The sequence below is a fragment of the Salmo trutta genome, chromosome 17, assembly GCF_901001165.1.
Source record: "Salmo trutta chromosome 17, fSalTru1.1, whole genome shotgun sequence".
NCBI classification, from domain to species: Eukaryota; Metazoa; Chordata; class Actinopteri; order Salmoniformes; family Salmonidae; genus Salmo; species Salmo trutta.
In genome coordinates, this window is record NC_042973.1 from 46,441,032 (window position 1) to 46,453,648 (window position 12,617).

Consider the following 12,617-nt stretch of genomic DNA (forward strand, 5'->3'; position numbering starts at 1 on the left):
GATGGGCTTCAATGACTCTGTTTGTGTGTGTGTGTGTGTACTACGTGTTCCTCTTTCTCTCCCATAAGACTGTTGTGTTCCCTAATTGTGTAGCTAGTTACCAGTCGATTCATTATAATACATGAAATGATCTGATTTGGACTCATTCAGTTCTACACAATAGAAATTGGATAACTGTCCTTGAATCTGGCCCTTTGTGAGGCATCAATAAACTCAACATTGGGCCGAATTAAGCCAGCTTATTACAGAGCAGACACAATGCCTGGCCATTCTTCACAGCCAAATCTGTTTAGGCAAATTAGGCATCAATTAAACTCAAAGGGACATTTTATTTAAATGAGCCATTCATGTTTTTTCTTTTTGTGTCACTGCTGTTGTGGAGGCTGTGTAGATGTACAATTCTTCTTATATTAATTGACAGTTGGCCTGAGTGAGGAGCGGTTATCCCTTCTATTGTAACATTGAAACGTAGTAAGTCCTAACTGAAATTTGACTCAATAAATATGCCTTCATTAAAGATATTGAATAGTATCTGTGACCATACAATTACTTATTGGTTATGTACAAAAAAAACTTCACCTCAAAGCTCTGCACAAAAATTCCCATTGACATCAGTGCTTTATTTACATGTTACGTAGCCTAGTTCCTAGTCAGGATTCCACCCAGTCAGTGCGTGCGTATGGTAGGAGCAGTCTCAGTGCTGAATGACTGGCCCCTCCCCTCTGTCTGTGTGTGTTCTCAGACGGCGCTTCACTGGGCAGCCAAGCAAGGCAGCGTGGAGGCTGTGGACATGATGGCTCGCACCGGCGTGGACGTCAACATCAAATCGGTGAGCGAACGCCGCGGTGACAGGTGGTGTCGGGCTGTGAAGGGTCAATGACTTAAGTTCACACTGACTCTTTACTCGCATCTCCTCACGCAGATATCATTTGCTATGTCCGTCAATTGTCCACCACAGATGCAGACGCACACACACACAGAGATGTACAGGTGTGGCTACTCTTTAAGATTCCTGCTGAGGTTATACTTCAGTTTCCCTGTGGTGTTTTAGTCCAAAGTCTTCCAAAGGAACTTCTCCTCAACTCTGGGCTGCTGGTTTGATAAAGGACCGCACCACTTAAACTAGCTACAGATTGTACACCAGATAATTTGATATAACTAAAGATTTTTGGTTCACTCAGACAACAACAAATATGCAAAAGTAGCCCAATTAGCGGTAGAGATGGGGGGGCATCTTCTTGTCGCGCGCGGTGCTCAAGTTTATAACGGCTGTCAGTCAAAACCAATACAGCGCTGTGAAACGGAGAACAGGAACTCTGACGTTAATGTACAGCCTCTGCATTCCAATTTAGGCACTTATCAATAACACAATCCGTATACGGGGTGACAGGGGTTGTGAGTGGAAAGGGTTGCTAACAGAGTATTTTCTAAATTCAAATGAACCACCTGCAACTGGACACAGACATTTATAATATACTTCTTTGCCCGAATCGACAACTAAAAAGGTATTGCCGAGTACAGGTTAGTTGAAAAATCTATGGCAGTGGTTTGTATGGGGCTTTACACCAAAAATCTTTGGTTATATTACATTATCTGGTGTACAATCTCTAGCTACGCTTTAACCCATTCCACCCCAAGACAGTTGACATTGTCTAATGTGCAGCACTGAATAAATATCAGTTAAGCATTACCTCATGAGGATTTTCACTCAATGTCATATCCCTCCCTATCTGGTTAAGTAGTGTGAAAATATTCATTGTTTGTTTTCTGTCATTTCGTTATTTAAAAAATGCTAATTTCTCTTTTATCTGTCACATCATACTCTTTTTGTCATTCATTTTGGGGCAGATATAGACATTTGAGAGCTTTGTTATTTTCTCAGCCCGGGGCTAAGTTTGCCTTCACAGTCAATAAAAATGAAAACCATACCACACACAAACACACACAAACCCTGCTGTCTTGTATGTAGAGAGGCAGCAGAGGCAGGTGGGTGGTGGATTTATTCGAAGGGGCAATGTTGTGATTACTTAATGGCTTCTCAGACAGCCATGGGCCTGTAGAATTCAATTTAGCGTCTGCCTCTCTAAGTGTTAATCTCCTGTCCTCGCAGCCCACTGCCTGGTTATGATGTGATGTGATAATCCAAGATGGCGTAGCAGTCAGACGTCTTTGTCTTTGTCCTGTTGTGTCCCTTGTATATATCTATTTACATCTTTTTCTTCGCATATCTTTTTAAAATATTTTCCTAAACCTCAACTTCTAAATGCTCTCCTGCAACCCGCCTCAGTTTTTTTTCAAAAGTATTTCTATTTACTTCGGATCTGGAATCCCTCAACTGAAGCTAGCCAGTTAACTACCTACCAGCTATCAGTCAGCAAACCATTGCTAGCGGTCATCAGCTAACCTTTAGCTCGGAAAACTCTCGCCAGTTCGAACAACGTGACTCAAACCAGAGCATAACGGACCTATTATTCTTTTTTTCCCCCATATCCCCGGATTCCTACCGCAAACTCTGAACATTTTCATCTGGATCTTCGCAACTAGCTAACCGCAATCCCGGGTGACTACTCCTGGCTAGCGTTTCCATCCCGGAGCAAGCACCAATTAGCCTGAAGCTAGCCCGGCCAGGGCTCCTGTGCTACTACCAAAGCCCACTCCTGGGCTGCAATATCCGGACCCCTTCTACTGCCGGTACGGGGCACGGAACCTGCCCGAGGATTCCAACAGGCCCCTCAGGCGCGACGTCCGCTGAAGGCCCATTCTGCTAACCGCGGCCTACTAGCTACCAAGAGCTATTTGGAACTCTACTAATTCCACGACTGGTCTATCGACGTCACCGCACGAAGAGGCAAAAACAGACTTACCCCCATCGCGACGTCCCACAAAGGCTAACTTGCTAGCCCTGGTCTGTTAACTGCTAGCTTGCTAGCCCCGGTCTGCTAACTGCTAAATTTGCCTGCCCAGGTCTGCTAACTGCTAGCCCCGGTCTGCCAACAGCTTGCTTGCTAACACGGTCTGCTAACTGCTAGCTTGCCAGCACCGGTCTGCTAACTGCTGCTAGCTTGTTTAGCCCCGGCCTACTAACTGTTAGCTTGTTAGCATCGGCCTGCTAACTGTCTGAATCGCCGTGTCCCCAGTCAGCCCAACCACTCACTGGACCCATATGTTCACTTGGCTACGCATGCCTCTCTCTAATATCAATATGCCTCGTCCATTACTGTCCTGGTTAGTGATTACTGTCTTATTTCACTGTAGAGCCTCTAGCCCTGCTCAATATGCCTTAACCAACCATGTTGTTCCACCTCCTACATATGCGATGACATCACCTGGTTTAAACGTCTCTAGAGACTATATCTCTCTCATCATTACTCAATGCCTAGGTTTACCTCCAATGTACTCACATCCTACCTTACTTTTGTATGTACACAATGCCTTGAATCTACGCTATCGTGCCCAGAAACCTGCTCCTTTTATTCTCTATTCCGAACGTGCTAGACGGCCAGTTCATATAGCCTTTAACCGTACCCTTATCCTACTTCTCCTCTGTTCCTCTGGTGATGTGAAGGTTAATCCAGGTCCTGTAGTGCCTAGCTCCACTCCCACTCCCCAGGTGCTCTCATTTGTTGACTTCTGTAACCGTAAAAGCCTTGGTTTCATGGACGTTAACATTAGAAGTCTACTCCCTAAGTTTGTTGTACTCACTGCTTTAGCACACTCTGCCAACCCGGATGTCTTAGCCGTGTCTGAATCCTGGCTTAGGAAAACCACCAAAAACCCTGAAATCTCCATCGCTAACTATAACATTTTCCGCCAAGATAGAACTGCCAAAGGGGGCGGTGTTACAATCTACTGCGAAGGTAGCCTGCAGAGTTCTGTATTACTATCCAAGTCTGTACCCAAACAATTCGAGCTTCTACTTCTAAAAATTCACCTTTCCAGAAACAAGTCTCTCACTGTTGCCGCTTGCTATAGACCTCCCTCTGCCCCCACCTGTGCCCTCGATACCATATGTGAATTGATTGCCCCCCATCTATCTTCTGAGCTCGTGCTACTAGGTGACCTAAACTGGGACATGCTTAACACCCCGGCCATCCTACAATCGAAGCTTGATGCCCTCAATCTCACACAAATGATCAATGAATCTACCAGGTACAACCCCAAATCCGTAAACACGGGCACCCTCATAGATGTCATCCTAACTAACTCACCCTCCAAATACACCTCTGCTGTTTTCAATCAAGATCTCAGCGATCACTGCCTCATTGCCTGCATCTGTAATGGGGCTGCGACCAAACGACCACCCCTCATCACTGTCAAATGCTCCCTAAAACACTTCTGCGAGCAGGCTTTCTAATCGACCTGGCCGGGGTATCCTGGAATGACATTGACCTCATCCCGTCAGTAGATGATGCCTGGCTATTCTTTAAAAGTGCCTTCCTCACCATCTTAAATAAGCATGCCCCACAAAAAAATGTAGAACTAGGAATAGATATAGTCCTTGGTTCACTCCAGACCTGTCTGCCCTTGACCAGCACAAAAACATCCTTTGGCGTTCAGCATTAGCATCGAATAGCCCCCGTGATATGCAACTTTTCAGGGAAGTTAGGAACAAATAGTTAGAAAAGCTAAGGCTAGCTTTTTCAAACAGAAATTTGCATCATGTAGTACTAACTCAAAAAAGTTCTGGGACACTGTAAAGTCCATGGAGAATAAGAGCAGCACCTCCCAGCTGCCCATTGCTCTGAGGCTAGGAAACACTGTTACCACCGATAAATCCACTATAATTGAAAATTCCAAGAAGCATTTCTCTACGGCTGGCCATGCTTTCCACCTGGCTACCCCTACCCCGGTCAACTGCCCGGCACCCTCCACAGCAACCCGCCAAAGCCCCCACCATTTCTCCTTCATCCATATCCAGATAGCTGATGTTCTGAAAGAGCTGCAAAATCTGGACCCATACAAATCAGCCGGGCTAGACAATCTGGACCCTCTTTTTCTAAAATTATTTGCAGAAATTGTTGCAACCCCTATTACTAGCCTGTTCAACCTCTCTTTCGTATTGTCTGAGATTCCCAAAGATTGGAAAGCTGCCGCGGTCATCCCCCTCTTCAAAGGGGGTGAGACTATAGACCCAAACTACTACAGACCTATATCTATTCTACCCTGTCTTTCTAAGGTCTTCGAAAGCCAAGTTAACAAACAGATTACCGACCGTTTCGAATCCCACCGTAATTTCTCCGCTATGCAATCTGGTTTCAGAGGTGGTCATGGGTGCAACTCAGCCACGCCCAAGGTCCTAAACGACATCATAACCGCCATCGATAAGAGACATTACTGTGCAGCCGTATTCATCTACTTGGCCAAGGCTTTCGACTCTGTCAATCACCACATTCTTATTGGCAGACTCGACAGCCTTGGTTTCTGAAATGATTTCCTCGCTTGGTTTACCAACTACTTCTCTGATAGAGTTCAGTGTGTCAAATCGGAGGGCCTTTTGTCTGGACCTCTGGCAGTCTCTATGGGTGTGCCAAAGGGTTCAATTCTCGGGCCGACTCTTCTCTGTATACATCAATGATGTTGCTCTTGCTGCTGGTGATTCTCTGATCCACCTCTACACAGACGACACCATTCTGTATACTTCTGGCCCATCTTTGGACACCTCCAGACCAGCTTCAATGCCATACAACTCTCCTTCCGTGGCCTCCAACTGCTTTTAAATGCAAGTAAAACTAAATGCATGCTATTCAATCGATCACTGCCCGCACCTGCTCGCCCGTCCAGCATCACTACTCTGGACGGCTCTGACTTAGAATACGTGGACAACTACAAATACCTAGGTGCCTGGTTAGACTGTAAACTCTCCTTCCAGACTCACATTAAGCATCTCCAATCCAAAATTAAATCTAGAATTGGCTTCCTATATCGCAACAAAGCATCCTTCACTCATGCTGCCAAACATACCCTCGTAAAACTGACCATCCTACCGATCCTCGACTTCGGTGATGTCATCTATAAAATAGCCTCCAACACTCTACTCAACAAACTGGATGCAGTCTATCACAGTGCCATCCGTTTTGTCACCAAAGCCCCATACACTACCCACCATTGAGACCTGTATGCTCTCGTTGGTTGGCCCTCGCTTCATACTCGTCGCCAAACCCACTGGCTACAGGTTATCTACAAGTCTCTGCTAGGTAAAGCCCTGCCTTATCTCAGCTCACTCGTCACCATAGCAGCACCCACTCGTAGCACGCGCTCCAGCAGGTATATCTCACTGGTCACCCCCAAAGCCAATTCCTCCTTTGGTCGTCTTTCCTTCCAGTTCTCTGCTGCCAATGACTGGAACGAACTGCAAAAATCTCTGAAGCTGGAGGCTCATATCTCCCTCACTAGCTTTAAGCACCATCTGTCAGAGCAGCTCACAGATCACTGCACCTGTACATAGCCCATCTGTAAACAGCCCATCTATCTACCTACCTCATCCCCATACTGTATTTATTTATTTATCTTGCTCCTTTGCACCCCAGTATCTCTACTTGCACATTCATCTTCTACCATTCCAGTGTTTAATTGCTATATTGTAGTTACTTCGCCACCATGGCCTATTTATTGCCTTAACTCCTTTATCTTACCTCATTTGCACTCACTGTGTAAAGACTTTTTGTTTTCTTTTGTTCTACTGTATTATTGACTGTATGTTTTGTTTATTCCATGCGTAACTCTGTGTTGTTGTATGTGTCAAATTGCTATGCTTTATCTTGGCCAGGTCGCAGTTGCAAACGAGAACTTGTTCTCAACTAGCCTACCTGGTTAAATAAAGGTGAAATAAAAAAATAAAAATAAACAGGAGAGATAATGTTTAATCCTTACCAGAGCAAAGTACACCAGACAAATCAGTTATTGGCTCTATAATTACATAATTAACTTTTTGTCTCTAATCGTTACAGGGGTAATGGCACTGATAAAACGGCTTTTCAGCCGAAGCAGAAAGCAAATAAAAAATCTATAATCCATAGAATGGCATTAAGAGCTGTGAAACCGTTGGATTCACTTAACATACTCCAGTCACCGGAGGCAGTTTAGAGGGTTTTGTAGCTTTTTCTTTGGCTGCCGATGAATTTCGTGTGGGGGTATCTATGTGTGTGTGTTATCCCCCAAGTCAGCTTTCATCTGACATTAAAGAGCCATCACTGTCAGCTGAACTAGAAAGGGAGGACACACAATGTATCACATAGATATGGTATTGCCCAGTTCACCTTAGTCCATTATATATGTATTTTTTATATTATATATATATATATATATACAGTACAAGTCAAACGTTTGCACACACCTACTTATTCAAGGGGTTTGCTTTATTTTTACTATTTTCAAACATTGTAGAATAATAGTGAAGACATCAAAACTATGAAATAACACATACGGAATCATGTAGTAACCAAAAAAGTGTTTAACATAATCAAATGTGAAATTCTTCAAAGTAGCCACCCTTTGCCTTGATGACAGCTTTGCACACTGTTGGCATTCTCTCAACCAGCTTCATGACCTAACCCTAACCTGGAATGCATTTAAATTAATAGGTGTGTTAATTCGTGGAATTTCTTCACTTCTTAATGCGTTTGAGCCAATCAGTTGTGTTGTGACAAGGTAGGGGTGGTATACAGAAGTTAGCCCTATTTGGTAAAATACCAAGTCCATATTATGGCAAGAACAGCTCAAATAAGCAAAGAGAAACAACAGTCCATCATTACTTAAAGACATTAAGGTCAGTCAACATTTCAAGAATTTTGAAAGTTTCTTCAAGTGCAGTCGCAAAAACCATCAAGCGCTATGATGAACCTGGCTATCATGAGGACCGCTACAGGAAAGGAAGACCCAGAGTTACCTCTGCTGAAGAGGATACGTTCATTAGAATATCTGCACCTCAGATTGCAGCCCAAATAAATGCTTCACAGAGTTCAAGTAACAGACACATCTCAACATCAACTGTTCACAGGAGACTGCGTGAATCAGGCCTTCGTGGTTGAATAGCTGCAAATAAACCACCACTGAAGGACACTAATAATAAGAAGGGACTTGTTTGGGCCAAGAAACACGAGCAATGGACAATAGACTGGTGGAAATCTGTTCTTTGGTCTGATGAGTTCAAATTTGAGATTTTTGGTTCCAACCGCCGTGTCTTTGTGAGACACAGAGTAGGTTGAACTGATGATCTCCGCAAGTGTGGTTCCCACTGTGAAGCATGGAGGAGGTGGTGTGATGGTGCTTTGCTGGTGACACTGTCTGTGATTTCTTTAGAATTCAAGGCACACTTAACCAGCATGGCTTCCACAGAATTCTTCAGTGATACGCCATCCCATCTGGTCGGTGCTTAGTAGGACTATAATTTGTTTTTTAACAGGACAATGACCCAAAATACACCACCAGGCTGTGTATGGGCTATTTGACCAAGGAGAGTGATGGAGTGCTGCATCAGATGACCTGGCCTCCACAATCACCCGACCTCAACCCAATTGAGATGGTTTGGGATGAGTTGGACCACAGAGTGAAGGAAAAGCAGCCAACAAGTGCTCAGCATATGTGGGAACTTCTTCAAGACTGTTGGAAAAGCATTCCAGGTGACTATTTTGGTTACTAAATGGTTCCATAAGTGTTATTTCATAGTTCTGATGTCTTCACTATTATTCTGCAATGTAGAAAATGGTAACAAAACAAAAAACTCTTCAATGAGTAGGTGTGTCCAAACTTTTGACTGGTACTGTATATATATTTATTTGAAAAATGACATTGTGAACAAGATTAAAAACGAATTTGCTCTCCTCTTACCTCCTGCCCCTTCCTATGACACACAATCCTCACCATCTCTACAAAGCATGTAAGTAGTCCCTTACCTCACTGTGGCCAGTACCGCAAAACGTATATGCAAATGCTAGAAATATGAATAGCCCTAGGGCTGCTACAGTTGAAGTCGTTTGTTTACATACACTTAGGTTGGAGTCATTAAAACCCGTTTTTCAACCACTCCACAAATTTCTTGTTAACCAGCTATAGTTTTGGCAAGTCGGTTAGGACATCTGCAAATCAATCCCAGAATAACAGCAAAGGACCTTGTGAAGATGCTGGAGGAAACAGGTACAAAAGTATCTATATCCACAGTAAAACAAGTCCTATATTGACATAACTTGAAAGGCCGCTCAGCAAGGAAGAAGCCACTGCTCCAAAACCTCTATAAAAATGCCAGACTACGGTTTGCAACTGCACATGAGGACAAAGATCGTACTTTTTGGAGAAATGTCCTCTGGTCTGATGAAACATCAATAGAACTGTTTGGCCATAATGACCCATGTTTGGAGGAAAAAGGGGGAGGCTTGCAAGCCGAAGAACACCATCCCAACCGTGAAGCACGGGGGTGGCAGCATCATGTTGTGGAGTGCTTTGCTGGAGGAGGGACTGGTGCACTTCACAAAATAGATGGCATCATGAGGTAGGAAGATTATGTGGATATATTGAAGCAACATCTCAAGACATCAGTCAGGAAGTTAAAGCTTGGTCGCAAATGGGTCTTCCAAATGGACAATGACCCCAAGCATACTTCCAAAGTTGTGGCAAAATGGCTTAAGGACAGCAAAGTCAAGGTATTGGAGTGGCCATCACAAAGCCCTGACCTCAATCCTATAGAAAATTTGTGGGTAGAACTGAAAAAGCGTGTGAGCAAGGAGGCCTACAAACCTGACTCGTTTACACCAGCTCTGTCATTAGGAATTAGCCAAAATTCACCCAACTTATTGTGGGAAGCTTATGGAAGGCTACCCGAAACGTTTGACCCATGTTAAACAATTTAAAGGCAATGCTACCAAATACTAATTGAGTGTATGTAAACTTCTGACCCACTGGGAATGTGTTGATCCACTGGGAATTATTCTGACATTTCACATTCTTAAAATAAAGTGGTGATCCTAACTGACCTAAGACAGGGATTTTTTACGAGGATTAAATGACAGGAATTGTCAAAACCGAGTTTAAATGTATTTGGCTAAGGTGTATGTAAACTTCCAACTTCAACTGTATATGCACTTCATATGCATCACTTCTTATTTTTATATGTGTTGAAAATCACAAATTGTTTGCATAGTCTACTTATACATTGCTCTGACACACACACTTACCCCACCAGACATGCCACCAGTGGTCTATTCACAGTTCCCAAATCCAGAACAAATTCAAGAAAGTGTACAGTTTTATGTAGAGCGTTTATTGCAATCGACCTCCGTTCCATCAGATATTGCCCAAATAATCAGCAAACCTGGTTTTATAAAACAGATAAAGCAGCAGCTCACGGCACAACGCCTCTCCCCTATTCGACGTAGATAGTTTGTGTGTATGCATTGATATGTAGGCTACATTTGCCTTTTTTTAAATCTATGTAGTTCTGTATTATGTTCCGTATTATATCATGTTTCATGTTTTGTGCGGATCCCAGGAAGATTATTTGCTGCTTTTGCAACAGCTAATGGGGATCTTAATAAAATACCAAAAATACCAAAATATGAATTGAGCATTGACAAACAATTTACTAAGTCAAATGACCTGTGTTGGTAGTGTAAAATGAGGTTGTGCCTCTGTCTCTTGATGTTTGCTAATTCTTCCCGTATTCCTCTGGCCTTCTCCATGCCTGGCGATTTGACTGTCGACGTGTTCTACTCTGAAGGGGGTAAGTTATATTGTAATATTCTAATACACATTTGAAATGAGTCCATACTATGGTGGTCATGAATATGGTGAAGGAGAGCTGTCACGCCTTATAGCGATATCCCCTCCTCACATGTGTTTGGAGACAGGATGTGTGGACTGGAGGACTCATACGAACAGGCATACAGAAGGAAGTCAATACCAGTCTGCCCACCATAGGCATCCAACAGACAGGAGTAGGAGAGGGGTGAAGTTACATTGGGTTGTTGAATTAACTGTTATCATACATGGAGGGTTCGTGTTCTCAATCAGAATGAACTGAAACTTGTACTCTCTGACATGGCAAAGTCAGCGTGTATCAGTGAAAGGAGAGGGTATTCTGTGTCTGTTTAGATCGTCTCCCTGTTTGTCAGTGGACTTACATCAGTAGCTTATGGGTTGTCTTGGACAAGTAACAAAACAAGCTAGCCAACCAAAGACAGAGTTGGATTCCCGCTGAATTCATATACTGTGCCTTGATCTCACCCTGCTCCCTCGACCCTCTAGTTAAATGCCCTTTACCTCCAATCTAAAGCTCAAAGTATACATTAAAGGGGCTTTGACCTTTCAGGAAATTGTATAAGTGAAGGGTGGTCTCCTTTACCTTGAAAAAGCAGCATACAGTATCTACAGTACATGCCTTCTGCATACTATAGCTCCCACAACACATATATTTACTGTTTTTCTTTTACCCACCTTAAAGAGATTCTCCAGTACTTTTGGATACATTTTAGCCAGCAGTTCTGAAAGTAGCACTCACGAACCAAAAGTGGTCCCTGAAAACTGCGTACTATGTCTAGGGCTGTGGTGGTCATGACATTTTGTCAGACGATTATTGTCATGCAAAAGAATGCCGGTCTCATGTTAAATTGACCGTTAATTAACATAAACACGTTTAGCATCGCCAGGCCTCAACGAATACAAGCCGCTGATGAGCGCCTTTGGAACATCTGCATTTAAAAAAGTTGTATAAATCAATTGAATATATAGTGCATTCGGAAAGTATTCAGACCCCTTGACGTTTTCCACATTTCGAAAATAGCACAGCTATTCAGGTCTCTCCAGAGATGTTAGATTGGGTTCAAGTCCGGGCTCTGGCTGGGCCACTCAAGGACATTCAGAGACTTGACCCAAAGCTACTCCTATGTTGTCTTGGCTGTGTGCTTAGGGTAGTTGTCCTGTTGGAAGGTGAACCTCCGCTCCAGTCTTAGATTCTGAGCGCTCTGGAGCAGGTTTTCATCAAGGATCTCTCTGTACTTTGCTCCGTTCATCTTTCCCTCGATCCTGACTAGTCTCCCAGTCCCTGCCGCTGAAAAACATCCCCGCAGCTCTTATCCAGAGCGACTTACAAATTGGTGCATTCACCTTATGATATCCAGTGGAACAACCACTTTACAATAGTACATCTATATATTTTTCATTTTTTTTGGGGGGGGGGGGGTTAGAAGGATTACTTTATCCTATCCCAGGTATTCCTTAAAGAGGTGGGGTTTCAGGTGTCTCTGGAAGGTGGTGATTGACTCTGCTGTCCTGGCTTCGTGAGGGAGCTTGTTCCACCATTGGGGTGCCAGAGCAGCGAACAGTTTTGACTGGGCTGAGTGGGAACTGTGCTTCCGCAGAGGTAGGGAAGGCGAGCAGGCCAGAGGTGGATGAACGTAGTGACCTTTTTTGGGTATAGGGACTGGTCAGAGCCTGAAGGTACGGAGGTGCCATTCCCTTCACAGCTCCGTAGGCAAGCACCATGGTCTTGTAGCAGATGCGAGCTTCAACTGGAAGCCAGTGGAGTGTGCGGAGGAGCGGGGTGACATGAGAGAACTTGGGAAGGTTGAACAGCAGACGGGCTGCGGCGTTCTGGATGAGTTGTAGGGGTTTAATGGCACAGGCAGGGA

At 43.9% G+C, this 12,617-nt stretch overlaps 1 protein-coding gene across 2 annotated transcripts in view; it reads left to right on the forward strand.

Moving 5' to 3' along the window:
* The first annotated feature begins 627 nt into the window (after positions 1–627).
* LOC115152301 (ankyrin repeat domain-containing protein SOWAHC-like) overlaps positions 628–12,617 on the forward strand; it is a 31,445-nt gene continuing 19,455 nt past the window's right edge. Inside the window, exons 1-2 of one of the 2 annotated variants that reach the window (XM_029697053.1) lie at positions 628–829; positions 5,115–5,117. In XM_029697053.1, the coding sequence (XP_029552913.1) occupies positions 680–829; positions 5,115–5,117 (153 nt within the window). In that variant the 5' untranslated portion in view covers positions 628–679. Of the gene's footprint in view, positions 830–5,114; positions 5,118–8,241; positions 8,247–12,617 lie in introns of both variants that reach the window. The other variant, XM_029697052.1, reaches the window with a different exon arrangement.